Source organism: Pristiophorus japonicus, chromosome 1 (assembly GCF_044704955.1).
Source record: "Pristiophorus japonicus isolate sPriJap1 chromosome 1, sPriJap1.hap1, whole genome shotgun sequence".
In the NCBI taxonomy this organism is placed as follows: domain Eukaryota; kingdom Metazoa; phylum Chordata; class Chondrichthyes; family Pristiophoridae; genus Pristiophorus; species Pristiophorus japonicus.
The window spans coordinates 131611592-131636250 of record NC_091977.1 but is presented as its reverse complement, the minus strand read 5'-3'; the positions used below and the strand labels follow the sequence as shown (position 1 = coordinate 131636250).

General features: G+C 45.5%; 1 protein-coding gene across 3 annotated transcripts in view; it reads right to left on the bottom strand.

The window, feature by feature from the left end:
* Positions 1–24659, bottom strand: part of cep120 (centrosomal protein 120) — a 136420-nt gene that overhangs the window by 31603 nt on the left and 80158 nt on the right. For all 3 annotated transcript variants that reach the window (XM_070883190.1, XM_070883201.1, XM_070883212.1), the window contains exon 16: positions 3865–3957. In XM_070883190.1, the coding sequence (XP_070739291.1) occupies positions 3865–3957 (93 nt within the window). The remainder of the gene's footprint in view (positions 1–3864; positions 3958–24659) is intronic.

Below are 24659 nucleotides of genomic sequence, written 5' to 3'. Positions count from 1 at the left end.
ATGTAACTATGCATTCCCATTAGTTACAGCGCCCACACCTTCTGTGCTGCTGTAATGTGCGGAGCTTTGGTTCTCCACTTCCGTGAGGAGGCTGATGGCTGATCGGATCTCGAGCACCGTCGTGTGCACACTCTGAAGGCTGAAATCTCCCTCGGTGAGGCCGATGTGAACAGTATCCCTCATGTCTGACAGGCCTACGTAAAGGACATCCTGACTCTTGCCCAAGCCAGTCCGCGCAGCTGTCAGGTGCTCTGCTATGCCACTCTCCAAGGCACTCTGCAATCCCGTAAACCAGGTCAGAATTTTGGATTCCAGATCCCCGACGCCCGACTGCATACGTCTGTGTACGTTGTGTAAATCAGTGTGGAAGGTGGCCTGTCGGTCTGCCATGGCAGACTGTAGGTCTGCGAATAGGCCTCCAACAGCTGTATCTTCCGCCTTCAGCACCCCGAAGATCCTGTGATGCTGCATTTACACCCCCCGCTGGTACACGCCAACGCCTGCGCGGCCATCAAGATGTTCCAGCGAGGGAGTCTTCCTCCTGCGGTGCCACAGCGACTGGCGGGTAGGTAGATAGTTGTAATGGCTCATAGTGTATGATTACCACGGGGCAGGTCCCTGCAGAGTGTCTGGCAGGGATGGGTGCAGTGACAGTGGGCGTAACGGCTACAGTCAAAGTGTTAACGGGTCTAGCGGTGGCTAGGGCAGGTGGCATCGTTTTGGTGGGTGTGACGAGGGTGGTGGCTATGATGGTAATGGCGGCAAGGGTGGCAGTGGTGGGCATGTTATTAGGCACAGCAGGGTTGGTGGTGGGTGTGACACTGGCTGCGGGGGTGACCGAAGGTATAATGTCGGTGGAGGGTGTGATATTAATGTAGTTGGTCAGGTCGGTGACAGCAGAGACATGGACAGTGTTAGTGACGTCTTATTAAAAAAAAATACGTTCCCGATTTAAAAAAAAAAATGTTTTAAAATTATGGTTCAAGATAAACTTATCGTTGTGGGGAGGTTTTTAAAACAATAAAGTGTTTTTTTATTTTATTATGTGTGTGTGTTTTAAAACTCCTATGCCTGTAAAAGTAGGCTGTGCCTGCTTTTATCAGGCGAAAGAGTTTTCAGGACATTTGCTGGGCATGATATGGGTAAATACCGCAATCTTGCCCTTGCAAATGTTCTCATTCCCGAGATGTGGAGGATCTGTCAAGCCAGAAACTTGACCCATCGGAAAAAACGTTTTTCAGCACGTGTGCATTGTGCGCTAAAAAACGGCTTTTGCGATGCCTTCCCGGGTCCGTACACACTCGGTACGGACCCGGGGAGGCCGGGATTTCTGGGCCATTAATGACTTGGATGTGGGCGCACAGGGCACAATTTCAAAATTTACAGATGACACAAAACTTGGAAGTATAGTGAACAGTCAGGAGGAGTGTGATAGACTTCAGGAAGACAGACAGGTTGGTGGAATGGGCGGACACGTGGCAGATGAAATTTAACGCAGAAAAGTGTGAAGTGATACAATGTGGTAGAAAGAGTGAGGAGAGGAAATATAAACTAAATGGTACAATCCTAAAGTGGGTGCATTAACAGAGACCTAGAGGTATATGTACACAAATTGTTGAAGGGCAGGTTGAGAATGTGGTTTAAAAAAAGCTGATGGGATTTTGGGCTTCATGAATAGAGGTAGAGTACAAAAGTGTGGAAATGATGATGAATCTTTATAAAGCACTGGTTCAGCCTCAACTGGGGTATTGTGTCCAATTCTGAGCATCATATTTTAGAAAGGATGTGAAGACCTTAGAGAAGTTGCAGAAAAGATTTACAAGAATGATTCCGGGGATGAGGGACCTTAGTTATGTGGATAGACTGGAGAGGCTGGGGTTTTTCTCAGAGCAGAGATGATTTTGATAGAGGTGTTCAAAATCATGAGGGGTCTGGACAGAGTAGAGGGGGAGAAACTGTTCCCATTGGCAGAAGAGTTAAGAACCAAAGGACACAGATTTAAGGTGATTGGCAAAAGAACCAAAAGGTGACAAGAAAAAAAACTTTTACACAACGAGTGGTATGGATCTCGAACGCACTGTCTGAAAGAGTGGGAGGCAGATTCAATCACAGTTTTCAAAAGGGAGTTGGAGAAGTACCTGAAAGAAAAAAAATTGCAGGGCTACGGTGAAAGGGCAAGGTAGTGGGACTGGCTGAGATGCTCTAGCAGAGAGCCAGCATTGGGCTCGGCGGGCCGAATAGTCTTCTTCCTTGCTGTAATCATTCTATGACTAGGCCTATATTCCCTAGAGTTCAGGAGAATTGAGAGGTGACCCCATTGAAATGTATAAAATTATTAAGGGGCTTGACAGGGTCGATGCTGGAAGGAGGTTTCCCTTGTATGGGAAGTCTGGAACCTAGGTCACAGTCTCAGAATGAGGGATTGGCCATTTAGGACTGAGATGAGAAATTTCTTCACTGAAAGGGTTGTGAATCTTTTGAACTCTCAATCTGAGGGCTGTGGATGCTCAGTCATTGAGTATTTTCAAGAGAGGTCGATAGATTTTTGGATACTAAGGAAACCAAGGCATATGGTGACAGTGCAGGAAGATGGCGTTCAGATAGAAGATAAGCCATAATCTTACTGAACAGCAGAGTAGGCTTGAAGGGCCAAACAGCCTATTCCTGCTCCTGTTTCTGGTTATGTTCTTAAATGCATAATCAAAGAGTGATGTACCAAATAATTGCAGCATGAGAATGGGGAATGGAACACAATCTTTTGAAAAAACCATTAATTATAGCGCAGATAGCCAACTTAATTATGATTTGTTTTTAACCACAAGATGTTAAACTGAAACCCTGTTTTCCTACTCAAGAGGCTGCAAGAAATCTCAAGGCACAAGTTAAAGAGCAGGAGGAGTTCCCCAGTATCTCATCTGGTCCATATTCATCCCCGAACCAACTGCACAAAACATTAACTGGTCATCATTTCATTGTTGCTTGGGAGCCCTTGCTGCGTGCAAATTGGCTTCACGTTTGCCTAAATAACAATGACTATGCTTCAAAAACAATTCATTGGAGCATTTTGGGACATTAAGAATATGAAAGGCATTATATAAATGCGGCACTGCTATCGTCAAGACCTACACCATCAACATCTTGTCACCACTGACAAAGAGCCTGACAGGACCAACCAGATCACGTAATTAAGCAGTTGGACCACCCGATCCGTCAAAGCCACTCCGCCATCTACAAGGCTCAAGTCAAGAGTGGGATGGAATACTCCTTAATTGCCTGTATGGCCCAGGTGCAACAACATTCAAGAAGTTCAACATTATCCAGGACAGAGCAGCTCATTTGATTGGTGTCTCATCACTAAACTTAGTATCCATCCTCTTCACCACCAGTACACTGTGGCTGCAGTATGTACTTTCTACAGGATGAATTGCGACACCTCACCAAACTCACTTCAACAGCATCTCCCAGCCCTATGACCTCTACCACAGAGAAGGGCAAAAGAGGTAGTCATGGGAAAATCATCTCCAAGACCTTTTGCAAATCACACCATCCCGACTTGGACATAGTTTGCTATTCCTCCATCACTGGATCAGTATCCTGGAATTCCCTACCCAACACTAGTAAGGATTGCAGTGATTCAAAATGACCTACCATCACCTACAGGAGAACAGGGAATGTGCAATAATTGCCACCCAAGAGCAAAAACCTTTAAAAATCTTTTATTAAAAAAAAGAGCATCAAAGTTAGTTATGTTACACTGCATAAAAAGAAAACATCATACATGTTCATAAAGCAGCTAGAAAGATTTCAACTAAAACAAAGGTTAAATTATCAGTATTTTAAAAATAAATTTGAATCAACAATTACCTCTATTTCACCATTAGCAAGCTGCCGCTCTCTTTTTTCCAAATCTGCCAATGTTTTTTGTAGTTGTTCCTCAAGCACAGCATATTCAACCACCTGTCATCAATGGCAAAAAGGACAAACGTGAAGTTCCTTTCCAGTACAGGTACAGTGTCGAAAATCCGGAAGCCTCGGGACAGAGGCTGTTCTGGATTCTGTGTAGCCAGACTTCGGACAGTCTTTGACGTCCCAAATTCGGAAACGCTAGAGTCCTGGTATTTCTGGACTTCAGAACGTCTTTCCGAAGTTCCAAGTCCAGAGTCCAGGCCTAGGTAGGTGGGAGGGGAAGGGGGTCGGCCCGAGGCAGGGGCGAGGTCTCCGTGACTGCAGGTAAAACCCGAAGATTCAAAAGTTACGCTGAATTCTCTTTTTACTTTCACTGGGCATATAAAAGAAAAGTAACTTCCAAGAGTGACATTCGGTCGTAAGTGCTGGGGGAGGTCCTTGCTCCCTCTTTTTGTACTCTTCAACTACCCTCCTGAAAGTTGTCATCCCAGTCCCCACCTCCCTCCTCAGTGCCAAGACCATCGAGGTCTGCGCCCCTCGCAAACATCTTCTGGGAATCTTGCTACTGTGACTCCTTCAACCACAGATCTCTGACACGTCCAGTTTTTGTGCCGTGCTCTTCTCCCCCCCCCCCCCGCGGCTCAAGGTTTACGCCTTCCACTCCTGAAATAGTCCTACTGGAAGCTCAGAGCCCTCTCTTCCTAAACTCCCCATCTCCCTGAAGTTGTCTGCCTCCAAGCTCGCACATTCCTAGAAAACTCCAAGAACAGCTCCCTCTAGGTTTGATACTCATGCATATGCGTCATTCATATTCCCTTCTACAAACTTGCGACTCACTTGGGCTTCACTCGTTTCCACACACTGCGGTCAGTAGCCTGAGCTTTCCCGGGCTCCAGTGCTCCGCCCTCAGCTTGTGACCCCTTGGTTCAGCACCCCGCCGTTAGCCTCCGGTCCCTGGGATGCAGCGGTCTGACTTGGGGAGCCCAGGGTCCTGCCCTTTTGATTGTAGCATTTTCCACCCCACTCTGGGGCTTTGATATCCATGACAGCAGTGCACTCTCAATGCCAATGATCGGAGTGAGCCCAAGCTCTGATTTTCCCCTCCCATAGACTGGTCTGAGAGGTGCAATCCCCTGGGCTCAGAGCCATTCTCCGCTCCCTGGGGACGCTGCACGCAGACTCTCCCCAGGCCCCGTCTGAGGTGGGGGTGAGGTCGGCAGCAGCAGCTCGAAGCAGGAGAGGGGTCAGCGGTGGCCCGAGGCAGGGGTCCGGATTCCGGAACATTTTCCGGATTCTGGACAACCCTGCCATGGATCACGGTGTCCAGATTGCAGAAATCCGGATTTGACACTGTACCTGTACAGTATATGCAATGTGCAAAACACATTGTAATGAAAACTTGCAAGCTGTATCTAGACAAGTGGTTCTCCACCTTTCAACCCCCTCCCTAAAAAAGACAATAGCTTCATTTATCAATATTTAGTATTGAGGAGATATACTGCAACATCATAATCCAAGCAAAACAAGGGGGAGTGAGAAAAAAAGGCAGTATTGAGATCCGTTTAAAAAAGGACAGGCTGGTTGATCTTAATACATCTTCTTCCCACTTTTAAACTTTTTCATCACTGGCACTTGTAACCTATGTTCCCTCCAAGGTGCGCAGCTACACACCGATCGGTCACGTCTCGAGCACTTAAATTCACAGGCCGTGCAGTGAGTTGGACACCTGGAGTGAGCTCAGGGGACCCAATATTTAATTAATGGGAAAAAGTCACGGTGCAGAGAGAATGGCCCAGAAGCCTCAGAGCTGATCCGAATGGAACAGTGCTTGGTAAGAGCCCTGGAACCTGGCGAGTGTCGTTTCAAAAGAGTCGGACTCGGTGGAAAGAAAAACGGGAAACGGCGGGTAGGATGGGGGAGGCACTGGAGCAATGATTTAATGTTGCTGGGGCCATCGCCTCACATCCGCTGGGCATACAGAACCTGATTGGGTACCTCACGTACCCAATGAGCGTTGCTCAGGCCTGCGCTCGTCCCCATGCAGTTTCCTGGGCCCGCACTTCACATGCTCCGCAGGTAAGCAGTTTCCGGCCGCAGTTTCAAACACGCTGCGGGAGACTATCGGAAAAAGTTGAAAACCTCAATGTGCGCTTTTTAATCTTAAATTAGGCCACAGTTCTACAAGCACTATTGCTCTCATGGAAAGTGGTTTTGGGTGCACTTCAATGAAAAAGTGGTGGTGGTATAACCCAAGAGATAATGGAGTGTACTAAAGGCGTGAGGCATGAATCTCAAGCAAGTTTATGTTCTCACTGAGTGCATGTTAACTCCAGCTTTAGTTTCTCACCACCTCCCAACAAATGTTGGAAACAAAGATATTGTTAATATCTGGTGTAATGATAAGAAAACTTAAAAGAACAAGTAATTTGGTTCATTAAGTGTTTTCCTTCCTCCAATAATATACAGTCTATTTGTTTTTGGGGGATGATGTTAAATCTGCTCCTGTGGTTTAGATGGATTAATAAGGGACAGCATGCATGGATTTTTTCAAAGGCAAATAGTGACTGACTAACCTGATCAAGTAGCAAGATCCTACAAATCCCCTGGGAGGACAGATGCACCAACATTAGTGTCCTCGACCAAGCCAACATCCCCAGCATTGAAGCGCTGACCACACTTGATCAGCTCCGCTGGGCAGGCCACATTGTCCGCATGCCAGACACAAGACTCCCAAAGCAAACGCTCTACTCGGAACTCCTTCACGGCAAACGAGCCAAAGGTGGGCAGAGGAAATGTTACAAGAACACCCGTAAAGCCTCCCTGATAAAGTGCAACATTCCCCACTGACACCTGGGGGTCCCTGGCCCAAGACCGCCTTAAGTGGAGGACGTGCATCCGGGAGGCCGCTGAGCACCTCGAGTCTCATTGCCGAGAGCATGCAGAAATCAAGCGCAGGCAGCGGAAAGAGCGTGCGGCAAATGTGTCCCACCCTTACCCTCAACGACTATCTGTTCCACCTGGGACAGGGGCTCTCGTATTGGACTGTTCAGCCACCTAAAGGACTCATTCTAAGAGTGGAAGCAAGTCTTCCTCGATTCCGAGGGACTGCCTATGATGATGACAAGTGGCATGGGATTTGTGAGACTTTGCCCACAATGTATGTGGATGTGAAGTTCTTTTACTGCAAACCTCCAGACCTTGACATAATGGCCATCTTGACCTGGACAATCATCGATAGTTAATGTGAACTTGCTAATAGTTGCTAATGTGTTTGATTCGGTGCCTCTATTGTTCTGGCCAATCTGCCATTAGCGCCTCACGTGGACGAGTCCCGAACAGTCTGTTTCGTCCCACTCATCATTAATCCCCAATATTAGCATATCCTAATCGGACAATGACACCAAGATGTTATAATTAACTTTGATGGGACACCTGACACAGCAAATTCTAACATGAGACAAGTGTAATATGTTTTTTGTAAGAGCTGTGATTAAATATAGCTACTAATGTTTAGAAATGAAAAAAAAGTTTAGAGTTTGTCTGATTGCCTCATGATTTAAGACAGTGGTGTGGCAATACGGCATTATTTTACATGTGCTTTTAAGTGGTTGCTGTTGTTGTAAAATTTGCCGACAGGCAAAAAAGGTTGCACTGAAAGGTTGTGTGGGCGGCTCAGCACAAAAAAAAAAGAGGGAAAATTGCTTGCAACCTGCCTGTTGCACCATTTTCTACATGGTGCTTTGAATTACACCAAGTTTGTACTTATACCGTCCTGCTGCAATGCTGGCTAGGAATTTCAGGTCACAAGCGCATTTTAAAAAGGTACTTAGGCAGTACATAGCAAGCCCAAGTTCTGGACTTTGTTCTGGGGAATTAAGCGGAGCAGGTGAAAGGGGCATCAGTGAGAGCATTTTGGTGGTAGAGATCATAATTCAGTTATATTTAGCATAGTTATAGAAAAGAGCAAAGTTAGACCAGGAGTTAAAGTTCTTAATTGGAGAAAGGCCAATTTTACTAAACGGAGATGTGATTTAGCAAAAGTGGTCGATACATAGCTACTTGCAGGTAAATCAGTACCAGAACAGTGGGAAGCCTTCAAAGAGGATAGTGTGAGCGCTCAGAACAAATATGTTCACACAAAGAAAAAGGGGTGGGATTTCCAAATCTAGAGACCCCTGAATGTCAAGGAGTATACAGGGTGGATAAACATAGTAAGGGGGGAAATAATGAGGGGTTCGGCATCTTTGAAAATAGATACATGGTAGGCCCGGATGAAATTTATCCCAGGTTGTTGAGAGGAGAGGAAATAGCATTGGCTCTGACCATCATTTTTCAATCCTCTCTGGCTGCAGGCATGGTGCCGGAGCACTGGAGGTCTGCCAACATTGTACCATTGTTTAAGGAGGGAGAAAGGGATAGACCGAGTAATTACAGGCCAGTTAGCCTAACCTTGGTGGTGGGCAAATTATTGGTAAACATTTGTATTAATCGTCATTTAGAAAGGTCTGGATTAATCAAGAACAGTCAGCATGGATTTGTTAAGTGAAGGTTGTGACAGATTCACCTGATTTAATTTTTTGAGGAGGTAATGAGGGTCGCTGAGAATAGTGCATTTGATTTAATCTACATGGATTTTAGCAAGGTTAAGGTCAGGAAAGTAAAAGCCCATGGGATCCAAGGAAAAGTGGCAAATTGTATACAAAATTGTCTCAGTGGCAGGAGACAAGGGTCAATGGGTGTTTTTGTGACTGGAAGGCTGTTTTTAGCGGGGTTCCGCAGGGCTCCGTACTAGGTCCCTTGCTCTTTGTGGTATATATCAATGATTTAGACTTCAATGTAAGGGGCATAATTAAGTTTTCAGGCGATACAAAAATTGGGCGTGTGGTTGATGATGAGGAAGAAAGCTTATACTGCACGAAGATATCAATTGGGGCAGGTGGGCAGAAAAGTGGCAAATGGAATTCAATCCGCAGAAGTGAGGTCATGCATTTGGGGAGGGCTAATAAGGTAAGGGAATAGACAATAAATGGTAGGATACTGAGAAGTGTAGAGGAACAGAGGGACCTTGAAGTGCATGTCCACAGATCCCATAAGATGGCAGGACAGCCAGATAAGGTGGCATATGGGATACTTTCCTTTGCTAGCCAAGGCATAGAATATAAAGAGCAGGGAGATGATGATTGAACTGTATAAAACACAAATTAGTCCACAGCAAGAGTGTAGCATACAGTTCTGGTCAACACATTACAGGAGAGGTGTGATTGCACTAGAGAGGGTACAGAGGAGATTTATGAGGATGTTGCCAGGACTGGAGAATTTTAGCTTCGAGGAAAGATTGGATTGGCTGGGGTTGTTTTCTTTGGAACAAAGGAGGCTATAGGGAGATTTAATTGAGGTGTATGAAATTATGAGGCGCCCAGATAGAGTGGATAAGAAGGACCCATTTCCTTTCGCAGAGAGATCACTAACCAGTGGTCTGCAAAGAGTGGACTTAAACAGAGTGTACCTAAACAGAGTGTAAAAGTTGGAAATTTGGAGAGTGGGAATTTGGTGCAAAGGGGGAAGGTGCTGCTTTACTTGCCTTTAATACTTGTGGTTTGTGTTACAAGTAAATATTTAATTTAATCGACCTATAACTTCAACTAGATCAAGCAATTCACTAAGCCAGGTTAATTTAAATACATAAACATTAATCAATTAAATAAAACAAAGTTATATCTGGATTACAGTGTAGGTGGTGTGCCAGAACTGCAGCATGTGAGAGTTTGTGGAGAGCATCGCGATCCCAGACACACGAGCGTAAAGAAGTCTTATTGCAGTTACATAGGGCCTTGAAGTGACCACACCTGGAATACGGTGTACAGTTTTGATTTCCTTACCCAAGGAAGGATATACTTGCCTTGGAGGGAGTGCAAAAAGGTAAAAAGGTTCACTAGATTAATTCCTGGGGTGGGCGGATTGTCCTATGAGAGTGTAAGACAACTAGAATTCCCTAGAATTTAGACGGCTGACATATTGAAGTTTAGTGCAGTTTAAGCAGCAACAGGATTGAGATGAGAAATTTCTTCACTCAAAGGGTTGTGAATCTTTAGAATTCTCTACCTCAGAAGGCTGCAGATGCTCAGTCGTTGAGAATATTCACGACAGAGATTGGTAGATTTTTGGATATTAAGGGAATCAAGGGATCTGGGGATAGTGCGGGAAGATGGAGTTGAGGTAGATGATCAGCCATGATCTTATTGAATGGCGAAGCAAACTCGAAAGGCTGAATAGCCTACTCCTAATTCTTTGGTTCTTGTGTTCAAGGGAACTGATGATGCGCTTACGGATAGCCTGTCTGGAACGTGGATGCGCAAGCTACCTCCACCCAAGATTACAGAACCCGTGGTGGCAAGGGCTGTGCCATCATGGTGGCCAAGTTATGGACTATGCAGCAGACCACAACGAAATGGGACACCTGCTCCAGCGAGTACTGAGGGGCTCCTCCCAAACAGTCAGGGCAATGGAACTGTTACTTCAGCACCACGATGGTCTGCTCGATGACGTTCCTGGTGGAAGTATGGCTCTCATCATAGAAACATAGAAAATAGGTGCAGGAGTAGGCCATTCGGCCCTTCGAGCCTGCACCACCATTCAATAAGATCATGGCTGATCCTTCACACCTCAGTACCCCATTCCTGCTTTCTCTCCATACCACTTGATCCCTTTAACCGTAAGGGCCATATCTAACTCCCTCTTGAATATATCTAAAAGACTGCCATCAACAACTTTCTGCGGTAGGGAATTCCACAGGTTAACAACGCTCTGAGTGAAGAAGTTTCTCCTCATCTCAGTCTTAAATGGCTTACCCATTATCTTTAGACTATGTCCCCTGGTTTTAGACTTCCCCATCATCGGGAACATTCTTCCTGCATCTAACCAGTCCAGTCCAGTCAGAATTTTATGATTCTGAGATCCCCTCTCATCCTTCTAAACTCTAATGAATACAGGCCCAGTCGATTCAGTCTCTCCTCATATGTCAGTCCTGCCACCCCAGGAATCAATCTGGTGAACCTTCGCTGTACTCGCTCAATAGCAAGAATGTCCTTTCTCCGATTAGGAGACCAAACTGAACACAATATTCCAGGCGAGGCCTCACCAAGGCACTGTACAACTGCAGTAAGACCTCCCTGCTCCTATGCTCAAATACCCTAGCTACGAAGGCCAACATACCATTTGCCGTCTTCACCACCTGCTGTACCTGCATGCCAACTTTCAATGACTGATGAACCATGACACCCAGGTCTCGTTGTACCTCCCCTTTTCCTAATCTGCCGCCATTCGGATAATATTCTGCCTTCGTGTTTTTGCCCCCAAAGTGGATAATCTCACATTCATCCACATTACACTGCATCTGCCATGCATTTGCCCACTCACCTAACCTGTCCAAGTCACCCTGCAGCCTCTTAGCGTCCTCCTCACAGCTCACACCGCCACTCAGCTTAGTATCATCTGCAAACTTGGAGATATTACAATCAATTCCTTCATCTAAAATCATTAATGTATATTGTAAATAGCTGGGGTCCCAGCACTGAACCCTGCGGCACCCCACTAGTCACTGCCTGCCATTCTGAAAAGGATCTGTTTATTCCTACTCTTTGCTTCCTGTCTGCCAACCAGTTCTCTATCCACATCAATACATTACCCCCAATACCATGTGCTTTAATTTTGCACACCAATCTCATGTGGGACCTTGTCAAAAGCCTTTTGAAAGTCCAAATACACCACATCCACTGGTTCCCCCTTGTCCAGGCTACTCATTACACCCTCAAAAGATTCCAGAAGATTTGTCAAGCATGATTTCCCTTTCATAAATCCATACTGACTTGGATCAATCCTGTCACGTCTTTGCCAATGCGCTGCTATTTCATCTTTAATAATTGATTCCAACATTTTCTCCACTACTGATGTCAGGCTAACTAGTCTATAATTCCCCGTTTTCTCTCTCGCTCCTTTTTTAAAATGTGATATTACATTAGCTACCCTCCAGTCCATAGGAACTGACCCAGAGACGATAGACTGCTGGTAAATGATCACCAATGATATGTCCTTACCATACAGTATAAATGCACACGAGGCCCATACTTGAGAGGTCACTCTGTGACCAGTTACCTTTCTTACTAAGACCTCAAGTGATGAAGGTGGGTGGAGCTTCCCCTTTTATACCTGAAAGTCCAGGTTAGGAGTGTCTCCCACAAGTTCACCCCCTTGTGGTCAATGTTCTCAAGGTGTACAACTTAGGTCAGCTTATACATGGGTTACAATGATAGTTGAATACATGACAACCAATGCATCCACTATTTCTAGTGCCACTTCCTTAAGTACTCTGGGATATAGTCTATCAGGCCCCATGGATTTATCGGCCTTCAATCCCATCAATTTCCCTAACATAATTTCCTGCCAATTAAGGATTTCCTTCAGTTCCTCCTTCTCGCTAGACCCTCGGTCCCCTAGTATTTCCGGAAGGTTATTTGTGTCTTCCTTCGTGAAGACAGAACCAAAGTATTTGTTCAACTGGTCTGCCATTTCTTTGTTCCCCATTGTAAATTCACCTGAATCTGACTGCAAGGGACCTAAGTTTGTCTTCACTAATTTTTTTCTCTTCACATATCTATAGAAGCTTTTGCAGTCAGTTTTTATGTTCCCGGTAAGCTTTCTCTCATACTCTATTTTGCCCCTCCTAACTAAACCCTTTGTCCTCCTCTGCTGAATTCTACATTTCTCTCAGTCCTCAGGTTTGCTGCTTTTTCTGGCCAATTTATATGTCTCTTCCTTGGATTTAACACTATTCTTAATTTCCCTTGTTAGCAACGGTTGAGCCACCTTCCCCGTTTTATTTTTACTCCAGACAGGAATGTACAATTGTTGAAATTCACCCATGTGATCTTTAAATGATTGCCATTGCCTATCCACCGTCAACCCTTTAAGTATCATTTGCCAGTCTATTCTTGCCAATTCAATTCTCATACCATCGAAGTTATCTTTCCTTAAGTTCAGGACCCTAGTCTCTGAATTAATTGCGTCACTCTCCATCTTAATAAAGAATTCTACCATATTATGGTCACTCTTCCCCAAGGGGCCTCGCACAACAAGATTGCTAATTAGTCCTTTCTCATTACACATCACCCAGTCGAGGATGGCCAGCCCTCTAGTTGGTTCCTCGACATATTGGTCTAGAAAACCATTCCTAATACACTCCAGGAAATCCTCCTCCACCGTATTGCTGCCAGTTTCGTTAGCCCGATCTACATGTAGATTAAAGTTGCCCATGATAACTGCTGTACTTTTATTGCACATATCCCTAATTTCTTGTTTGATGTGGTCCCCAACCTCACTACTACTGTTTGGTGGTCTGTACACAACTCCCACTAGCGTTTTTTGCCCTTTGATATTCCGCAGCTCTACCCATACAGATTCCACATCATCCAAGCTAATGTCCTTCCTTACTACTGCGTTAATTTCCTCTTTAACCAGCAACGCTACCCTCACCTCCTTTTCCTTTCTGTCTGTTCTTCCTGAATGTTGAATACCCCTGGATGTTGAATTCCCAGCCTTGGTCATCCTGGAGCCATGTCTCCGTGATGCCAGTTATATCATATTCATTAATTGCTGCCTGTGCAGTTAATTTGTCCACCTTATTACGAATACTCCTCGCATTGAGGCACAGAGCCTTTAGGCTTGTCTTTTTAACACACTTTGCCCCTTTAGAATTTTGCTGTAATGTGGCCCTTTTTGATTTTTGTCATGGGTTTCTCTGCCCTCCACTTTTACTTTTCTTCTTGCTATCTTTTGCTTCTGCTCGCATTCTACTTCCCTCTGTCTCCCTGCATAGGTTCCCATCCCCCTGCCATATTAGTTTAACTCCTCCCCAACAGCACTAGCAAACACTCCTCCTAGGACATTGTTTCCGGTCCTGTTCAGGTGCAGACCTTCTGGTTTGTACTGGTCCCACCTCCCCCAGAACCAGTTCCAATGTCGCAGGAATTTGAATCCCTCCCTCTTGCACCATTCCTCAAGCCACGTATTCATTTTAGCTATCCTGCAATTCCTACTCTGACTAGCACGTAGCACTGGTAGCAATCCTGAGATTACTACCTTTGAGGTCCTACTTTTCAATTTAACTCCTAGCTCCCTAAATTCAGCTTGTAGGACCTCATCCCATTTTTTACCTATATCGTTGGTACCGATATGCACAACGACAACTGGCTGTTCACCCTCCCCTTCCAAAATGTCCTGCAGCCGCTCAGAGACATCCTTGACCCTTGCACCAGGGAGGCAACATACCATCCTGGAGCCTCGATTGTGGCTGCAGAAACTGCATACGAGTGCTGGCTACGAATGGTGGGTTTGCGGAGGGTAGCCATCAGTCAGTTGTCATTGCCGAACAGCCACCCTCTGATTCGATACAGTAGCTGGAAGATTGCTCGCCCAGTGGACTGGCGCAGGACGAGCACATCATGACTGCTGCCAAAACAGCAGGCATTCATCCGCACAATGTGCTGGGGGTGGTCGCACATAATATTCTCCCCAAGGTGAGCAACTGCACAGCAAATTTAAAAAGACCACGTACCAATGTACCAAACAAAATTAGCGATAACATGAAGAGGATTTCCTAGAGTGTATTAGGGATGGTTTTCTTGACCAATATGTCGAGGAACTAGGGAGCTAGCCATCCTAGACTGGGCGATGTGTAATGAGAAGGGACTAATTAGCGATCTTGTTGTGCGAGGCCCGTTGGGAAAGAGAGACCATAATATGGTAGAATTCTTTATTAAGATGGAGAGTGACACAGTTAATTCAGAAACTAGGGTCGTGAACTTAAGGAAAGGTAACTTTGACGGTATGAGGCCCGAATTGGCTAGATTAGACTGGCAAATGATACTTAAAGGGTTGACGCTGGATAGGCAATGGCAAACCTTTAAAGATCACATGGACGAACTTCAACAATTGTACATCCCTGTCTGGAGTAAAAATAAAACGGGGAAGGTGGCTCAACCATGGCTAACAAGGGAAGTTAAGGATAGTGTTAAATCCAAGGAATAGGCATACAAATTAGCCAGAAAAAGCAGCAAACCGGAGGACTGGGAGAAATTTAAAATTCAGCAGAGGACGACAAAAGGTTTAATTAAGGTGAAAATAGAGTATGAGGGGAAGCTTGCCGGACACAGAAAAACTGGCTGCAAAAGCTTCTATAGATGTGTGAAGAGAAAAAGATTAGTGAAGACAAACGTAGGTCCCTTGCAGTCGAATTTATAATCGGGTACAAAGAAATGGCAGACCAATTGAACAAGTACTTTGGTTCTGTCTTCACAAAGGAAGACACAAATAACCTTCCAATTGTACTAGGGGACCGAGGGTGGAGTAAGGAGGATGATCTGAAGGATATCCTTATTAGGCGGGAAATTGTGCTAGAGAAATTGACTGGATTGAAGGCCGATAAATCCCCAGGGGCCTAATAGTCTACATCCCAGAGTACTTAAGGAAGTGGCCCTAGAAATAGTGGATGCATTGGTGATAATTTTCCAGCAGTCTATCGACTCTGGATCAGTTCCTATGGACTGGAGGGTAGCTAATGTAATACCACTTTTTTTTTAAAAAAAGGAGGGGGAGAGAAAACGGGTAATTATAGACCGGTTAGCCTGACATCAGTAGTGGGGAAAATGTTGGAATCAATCATTAAGGACGAAATAGCAGCGCATTTGGAAAGCAGCGATAGGATTGGTCCAAGTTAGCATGGATTTATGAAAGGGAAATCATGCTTGACAAATCTTCTGGAATTTTTTGAGGATGTAACTAGTAGAGTGGACAAGGGAGAACCAGTGGATGTGGTGTATTTGGACTTTCAAAAGGCTTTTGACAAGGTCCCACACAAGAGATTGGTGTACAAAATCAAAGCACATAGTATTAGGGGTAATGTACTGACGCGGATAGAGAACTGGCTGGCAGACAGGAAGCAGAGAGTCGGGATAAACGGGTCCTTTTCAGAATGGCAGGCAGTGACTAGTGGAGTGCCGCAGGGCTCAGTGCTGGGACCACAGCTCTTTACAATATATATTAATGATTTAGATGATGGAATTGAGTGTAATATCTCCAAGTTTGCAGATGACACTAAACTGGGTGGTGGTGTGAGCTGTGAGGAGGACACAAAGGTTGCAGAATGATTTGGACAGGTTAGGCGAATGGGCAAATACATGGCAGATGCAGTATAATGTGGATAAATGTGAGGTTATCCACTTTGGGGGCAAAAACACGAAGGCAGAATTTTATCTGAATGGCGGCAGATTAGGAAAAGGGGAGATGCAGCGAGACCTAGGTGTCATAGTTCATCAGTCCTTGAAAGCTGGCATGCAGGTACAGCAGGCGGTGAAGGCGGCAAATGGTATGTCGGCCTGCATTGCAAGGGGATTTGAGTATAGGAGCAGGGAAGTCTTACTGCAGTTGTACAGGGCCTTGGTGAGGCCCCACCTGGAATAGTGTGTTCAGTTTTGGTCTCCTAATCTGAGGAAGGACATTCTTGCTATTGAGGGAGTGCAGCGAAGGTTCACCAGACTGATTCCAGGGATGGCTAGACTGACATATGAGAGACTGGATCAACTGAGCCTTTATACACGAGTTTAGAAGGATGAGAGGGGATCTCATAGAAACATATAAGATCCTGACGGGACTGGACAGGTTAGATGCGGGAAGAATGTTCCCGATGTTGGGGAAGTCCAGAACCAGGGAACACAATCTTAGGATAAGGGGCAGGCCATTTAGGACTGAGATAAAGAGAAACTTCTTCACCCAGAGTTGTTAACCTGTGGAATTCCCTGCCGCAGATTGTTGTTGATGCCAGTTCATTGGATATATTCAAGAGGGAGTTAGATATGGCCCTTACGGCTAAAGGGATCAAGGGGTATGGAGAGAAAGCAGGAAAGGGGTACTGAAGGAAAGATCAGCCATGATCTTATTGAATGGTGGTGCAGGCTCGAAAAGCCGAATGGCCTACTCCTGCACTTATTTTCTATGTTTCTATGTGCAGTTGTTCTGCAGCCAGAGAGTGGTAACTTTTGCGATTACGGTACATCTCACCATTGAGATGCGGTTTCCGCAAAGCCATGCATGTGCAGTCGATGCACCCTGCTCCATGGGGAAGCGGGACATCCCGGCAAAGCCACATGTGCACTCCTCCCGCTTCTCTCTATTTAGAGAGATGACAATGAAGACCCCTCTCAAAAGCGGGGTCCCGGATGCAGTGATGGACATCGAACGGCGAGATGTTTGCTATCTCGCCTGTTTCAGCCCGGAATTATCCGCTGGCGAAAAATTTCAGGGCCACACCACCTTGAGGGCCATGGCAGCGCCATTATCGCCCTGCTCTGAGGCTGCAGGTCTGGTTCCAAGAGGTGGCAGTGTTCTGTGGCCACCTCCTTAGTGAAGCCTAATTGCCGAACACACTGCTCCTAGCTTAAGTGCAGGTAGGAGAAGTGCTTCCCTGAAAACCCTAGGTGGGTTTACCTGCAAGTTGGATGTATCCAAGGTTCCTGTTAAACTGCGCAGTCACGCAACTATCTGGAGGTTCTGTGCAAGTCGCTCACCGGCTTATATAGGAGAAACCGCGCATGCGTGAACCTTTAAATGGGCCATGCTACTGAGACTCTCCTCCTCCCTCTGCGAGCAACTAGTCTTCTTTGCTACCTCTGCTCCATGTATCAGTGTTGCTGCACTGCAAGGGAGACTACAACTAGAACACCCATGACTGGGAGCAAGTGATGTACTCGGAGGGCTTCCAGTAGCAGCCAACGCCTTCCCCACGTCCAGCAGCATTTCCTGCACACTTCAATAATGTTATAAAGCTCTCACAGCAACCCATACTCTAAAAAATCTGCAAAAGCAATAAGCAACTTACCTGCAAGTTGGATGTATCGAACGTTCCTGTTAAACTGTGCAGTCACGCAACTATATGGAGGTTCTGTGCAAGTCGCTCACCGGCTTATATAGGAGATACCGCGCATGCGTGAACCTTTAAATGGGCCATGCAGTCAGTTAAAGGGCCCATGTACTGAAAAAAGGGAACATTGCATGCAACCTTGAAGTTGGGCTGGTGGGGGCCTCTTATGTGTTCAACTGTGAATTGTTTAGGAGGGCGTCGAATGGAGTGGTGACCTTGAAAATGGCAGGCGTCAAATCAGCGTTGCACGGTGACTGACGTCATGATCTGCCCACTCTGTATACTGCCGGCGCACGCACTGCCAATGCTATTGCCATCGAGATGGCAAAGAGCATGGGCAGTGCTGAAGTGGGCGGAAACGAGGAGGACGCCATTTAAAAAAAAACAGAAAAAGTATTGACGCTCCAGTTGAATTTCACCGCCTAATTAAATTATCATAAACCTGTCTTTTAAAAGTTCTTTACTGATCTGCTGTCATTTCCGGCATATTTTGTTTTAAATTTCAAACTTTCAACATTTGCAGTTTTCATTTCTATTTTACTAGCACAAACCTAAATGACTAGTTCAAATGATTGTTATTGCAGGTAAATTTGACAATTTCAAAGAATGCATAATCCAAATAGTCAAATGCTGAAGAATGGATTTTGTGTCAATGCACCTACTCAAGGGTAATGGTGAGGAAAGGAGGGGTGGGGGTGAGGGAGAAGCCAATTCATTACAATAAGTCAAGTTCATTAGGTTTTCATTTTTAGCTACATTATACAAAGTGGTACATACTATTTGAAAACTAATAATCTGACCAGTGTTAGTGAAAGAGAGTAAACAGACATTTTCTTTGAATGAGCTGTCAATATAGGGTTTCTACTACTGTTAATAAAAATATATATAATGAGCATAGGATTAAGGATTTTATCATGACACTTCAAGACTAGCATGGAAAAGCCTTACTTTGGTATGAAGCATTGAATACTTTGATGGAGCTTGGTAACCACCACTTGGAAAGTGTTAGTGACAACCATCAAGAGAGAGAGAGAGAGAGAGAGAGAGAGAGAGAGAGAAGGGGAAAAACGTGTTTGTGGGTGGGGAGGGGAAACAAAAACAAAAATGGAGGAGAGAGAAGAATGAACAGCCTCCAGTCAACGTATTTATCCACCAGTGTTTCTCTTGCTAATGGTTGGGGGAAGGGGTGGTGGAGTACAGTATGCTGTATAACACACTACCAGGACGACTGATTTACTGTGGCTGGATAAGGTAATGAAAGAGAGTTTGCTTGGTATTCTGGATTTCTTCCCAGAACTTGAGTTTACATTACATTGTTTCCTTAAAGTGAGTGAGTGGCCTTCACCAATGCTTTTCACTTTAATCATCTATCTTACATGGTAAAATTATAGAAAATATAGGAATTGTGTGGCTTTGGAGCAATTGTGGAGAAGTATTGCCTTTTAATAAGATGAGGGAGAACTTCCAATCTCAGTACAGGATAGGGGATGCAAGGGGAGGAATATGGGATTGAATTTATTGGAGGATTCAGACAAGGATTTGGCAGTATTGGGGAGGTAATCCTGGGGTTATGACAGCACTAGGAGAGTAGAGTCAGAGGATGCAGCAGAACTGCGTAGGGTGCCAGGATCTGGTACCACTGGAGGTGGATGGAGAAGAACTGCAAGCTGGGAGCACTAGGAAGATGATCCACAGTCTGGGGGTACAGATGAAGTGGGATATTGGAGTCCGGGAGCACATGGGAGTAAGAATCAACACCATTCAGGGATGGGAACTGGGGTTTGGCAACTTGGAGGAGCGAGGTCTGCCATAATTGATATTGGTATCTAAACACTGGAGGGGTGACTTGGATCAGGCAGGGAGGGTTGGGCGGTGTAGTCTTAGGGATTGTAGGACAGCTCTGGGGCAAAGGGGGCGGGGGGGAACAGGATAGGATCTGAGATTGTGAAAGTCAGAAGATGGCCTTGAATTTTGGAAACAATGGGATTAATGTGACAGTTTTAGGAAAGGGAAGCGAATACTTATGAAGAAGATATGGGTAACCGAACAGTGCTCGGAGAATTAATGGGTCTGGGAGCACTGGTACATAAAATTTGGGAACAGCGGATAGCGCTAAACCCTCTATCTCCTCCCTGAATGCCTCCCACTGCTCGGACACGGATTTACCTTCAAGTAGCTGTTTCTAGTCCATTCTTTCTCAATCACATCTCAGCTTAGTAAAACTGGTCTTTCCCCAATCAAGAACTTTTACTCCTGATCGATCTTTGTTCTTTTGCATAACTATGCTAAATCTAACTGAATTATGATCACTACCACCAAAATGCTCTTCCATGTGTCCAGCTTCATTCCCTAAGACTAAGTCCAGACCCGCACCCTCTATCGTTGGGCTCGCTATGTACAAGCTAAACACATTCTTCTGAATACATTTCAAGAATTCTGCACCCTCTATAACCTTTTACACTGATTCTATCCCAATTAATATTAGAGTAGTTGAAATCACCTACATTTACTGTCCTATTGTTTTTGCACCTCAGAAATTTGCCGACATATTTGCTCTTCTATCTCCTTCTGACTATTTGGGAGTCTATAATACACTCCCAGCAGTGTAATTGCCCTTTTTTTGTTATTCAGTTTAACCCATATGGCCTCATTTGATGATCCTTCTAAAATCATATCCCTCCTCACAGCTGTAATTATTTCTTTAATCAATATTGCAACCCCCCTCCCACCCATTCCCATCTCCTCTGAAAACCCTTTAACCATAACCCTTTATTTTCAGCCATAAGAACATAATAGGAGGAGTCAGCCATATGGCCCCTCGAGCCTGCACCGCCATTTAATTAGATCATGGCTGATCTGATCATGGACTCAGCTCCACTTCCCTGCCCGCTTCCCATAACCCTTTATTCCCTTATCGCTCAAAGATCTGTTTATCTCCGCCTTAAATATATTCAAAGACCCAGCCACCACAGCTCCCTGAGGCAGAGAATTCCACAGATTTACAACCCTCAGAGAAGAAATTCCTTATCTCAGTTTTAAATAGGTGGCCCCTTATTCTGAGACTCTGTCCCCTAGTTTGAGTTTCCCCTCAGAGTGGAAATATCCTCTCTGCATCCACCTCATCAAGCCCCTCATTATCTTATGTTTCGATAAGATCACCTCTCATTCTTCTGAACTCCAATGAGTATAGGCCCAACCTATGGCAGTTGGTGAGAGGGGAGCGACCCATCAAAAGCCCAGCGGGAGATCGAGAGCCAGCGGCAGTTGGTGAGAGGGGAGCGACCTATCAAAAGCCCAGCGGGAGATCGAGAGCCAGTGGCAGTTGGTGAGAGGGGAGCGACCTATCAAAAGCCCAGCGGGAGATCGAGAGCCAGCGGCAGTTGGTGAGAGGAGAGCGACCTATAAAAGGCGTACCGGTGCAGCTACAGCGGGAGAGAAAGCAAAATAGAAGTAGAAGGGAATCAAAAAGTGACGTCACAGCCAATGGGGTAAGTGATTGGCTGGTGATTGGTGAGTAGCTTTTCTTTTTATTTTTTATATCAGTAAGTGAACTTTAGCATTGTTACTACCAATTTAAGTGTATCTAAGGGTCAAGACATGGCAGGAGAGCTCGGTCACGTGATATGCTCCTCCTGTACCATGTGGGAACTCGGGGACACTTCCGGTGTCCCTGGGCGCTACGTGTGTGGGAAGTGTATCCGCCTCGAGCTCTTGATGGTCCGCATTGCGGAATTGGAGCTGAGGGTGGATTCACTCTGGAGCATCCACGATGCTGAGAATGACGTGAGTATCACGTGTAGTGAGTTGGTCTCACTGCAGGAGAAGGGTCCACAGCCAGATAGGGAATGGAAGACCAGCAGGAAGAGTAGTGCAAGAAAGATAGTGCAGGGGTCCCCTGTGGTCATCCCCCTGCAAAACAGATACACTGCTTTGAGTACTGTTGGGGGGGGGATGACTCATCAGGGGAGGGCAGCAGCAGCCAAGTTCATGGCACTGTGGCTGGCTCTGCTGCACAGAAGGCCAGGAAAAAGATTCGGAGCGCGATAGTGATAGGGGATTCGATGGTGAGGGGAATAGATAGGCGTTTCTGCGGCCGCAACCGAGACTCCAGGATGGTATGTTGCCTCCCTGGTGCAAGGGTCAAGGATGTCTCGGAGCGGGTGCAGGACATTCTGAAATGGGAGGGGGAACAGCCAGTTGTCGTGGTGCACATTGGTACCAACGACATAGGTAAAAAAAAGGGATGAGGTCCTACGAAAAGAAGTTAAGGAGCTAGGAGCTAAATTAAAAAGTAGGACCTCAAAAGTAGTAATCTCGGGATTGCTACCAGTACCACGTGCTAGTCTGAGTAGGAATCGCAGGATAGCGCAGATGAATACGTGGCTTGAGCAGTGGTGCAGCAGGGAGGGATTCAAATTCCTGGGGCATTGGAACCGGTTCTGGGGGAGGTGGGACCAGTACAAACCGGACGGTCTGCACCTGGCCAGGACTTGAACCAATGTCCTAGGGGGAGTGTTTGCTAGTGCTGTTGGGGAGGAGTTAAACTAATATTGCAGGGGGATGGGAACCTATGCAGGGAGACAGAGGGAGACAAAAAAATGAGGCAAAAGTAAAAGACAGAAAGGAGATGAGGAAAAGTGGAGGGCAGAGAAACCCAAGGCAAAGAACAATAAGGGCCACTGTACAGCAAAATTCTAAAAGGACAAAGGGTGTTAAAAAAGCAAGCCTGAAGGCTTTGTGTCTTAATGCAAGGAGTATCCGCAATAAGGTGGATGAATTAAGTGTGCAAATAGATGTTAACAAATATGATGTGATTGGGATTACGGAGACGTGGCTCCAGGATGATCAGGGCTGGGAACTCAACATCCAGGGGTATTCAACATTCAAGAAGGATAGAAAAAAAAGGAAAAGGAGGTGGGGTAGCATTGCTGGTTAAAGAGGAGATTAATGCAATAGTTAGGAAAGACATTAAGCTTGGATGATGTGGAATCTATATGGGTAGAGCTGCAGAACACTAAAGGGCAAAAAACGGTAGTGGGAGTTGTGTACAGACCTCCAAACACTAGTAGTGATGTTGGGGAGGGCATCAAACAGGAAATTAGGAGTGCATGCAATAAAGGTGCAGCAGTTATAATGGGTGACTTTAATATGCACATAGATTGGGCTAGCCAAACTGGAAGCAATACGGTGGAGGAGGATTTCCTGGAGTGCATAAGGGATGGTTTTCTAGACCAATATGTCGAGGAAACAACTAGGGGGGAGGCCATCATAGACTGGGTGTTGTGTAATGAGAGAGGATTAATTAACAATCTCATTGTGCGAGGCCCCTTGGGGAAGAGTGACCATAATATGGTGGAATTCTGCATTAGGATGGAGAATGAAACAGTTAATTCAGAGACCATGGTCCAGAACTTAAAGAAGGGTAACTTTGAAGGTATGAGGCGTGAATTGGCTAAGATAGATTGGTGAATGATACTTAAGGGGTTGACTGTGGATGGGCAATGGCAGACATTTAGAGGCATGGATGAATTACAACAATTGTACATTCCTGTCTGGCGTAAAAATAAAAAAGGGAAGGTGGCTCAACCGTGGCTATCAAGGGAAATCAGGGATAGTATTAAAGCCAAGGAAGTGGCATACAAATTGGCCAGAAATAGCAGCGAACCTGGGGACTGGGAGAAATTTAGAACTCAGCAGAGGAGGACAAAGGGTTTGATTAGGGCAGGGAAAATGGAGTACGAGAAGAAGCTTGAAGGGAACATTAAGGCGGATTGCAAACGTTTCTATAGGTATGTAAAGAGAAAAAGGTTAGTAAAGACAAACGTAGGTCCCCTGCAGTCAGAATCAGGGGAAGTCATAACGGGGAACAAAGAAATGGCAGACCAATTGAACAAGTACTTTGGTTCAGTATTCACTAAGGACACAAACAACCTTCCGGATATAAAAGGGGTCAGAGGGTCTAGTAAGGAGGAGGAACTGAGGGAAATCTTTATTAGTCGGGAAATTGTGTTGGGGAAATTGATGGGATTGAAGGCCGATAAATCCCCAGGGCCTGATGGACTGCATTCCAGAGTACTTAAGGAGGTGGCCTTGGAAATAGCGGATGCATTGACAGTCATTTTCCAACATTCCATTGACTATGGATCAGTTCCTATCGAGTGGAGGGTAGCCAATGTAACCCCACTTTTTAAAAAAGGAGGGAGAGAGAAAGCAGGGAATTATAGACCGGTCAGCCTGACCTCAGTAGTGGGTAAAATGATGGAATCAATTATTAAGGATGTCATAGCAGCGCATTTGGAAAATGGTGACATGATAGGTCCAAGTCAGCATGAATTTGTGAAAGGGAGATCATGCTTGACAAATCTTCTGGAATTTTTTGAGGATGTTTCCAGTAAAGTGGACAAAGGAGAACCAGTTGATGTGGTATATTTGGACTTTCAGAAGGCTTTCGACAAGGTCCCACACAAGAGATTAATGTGCAAAGTTAAAGCACATGGGATTGGGGGTAGTGTGCTGACGTGGATTGAGACCTGGTTGTCAGACAGGAAGCAAAGAGTAGGAGTAAATGGGTACTTTTCAGAATGGCAGGCAGTGACTAGTGGGGTACCGCAAGGTTCTGTGCTGGGGCCCCAGCTGTTTACATTGTACATTAATGATTTAGACGAGGGGATTAAATGTAGTATCTTCAAATTTGCGGATGACACTAAGTTGGGTGGCAGTGTGAGCTGCGAGGAGGATGCTATGAGGCTGCAGAGTGACTTGGATAGGTTAGGTGAGTGGGCAA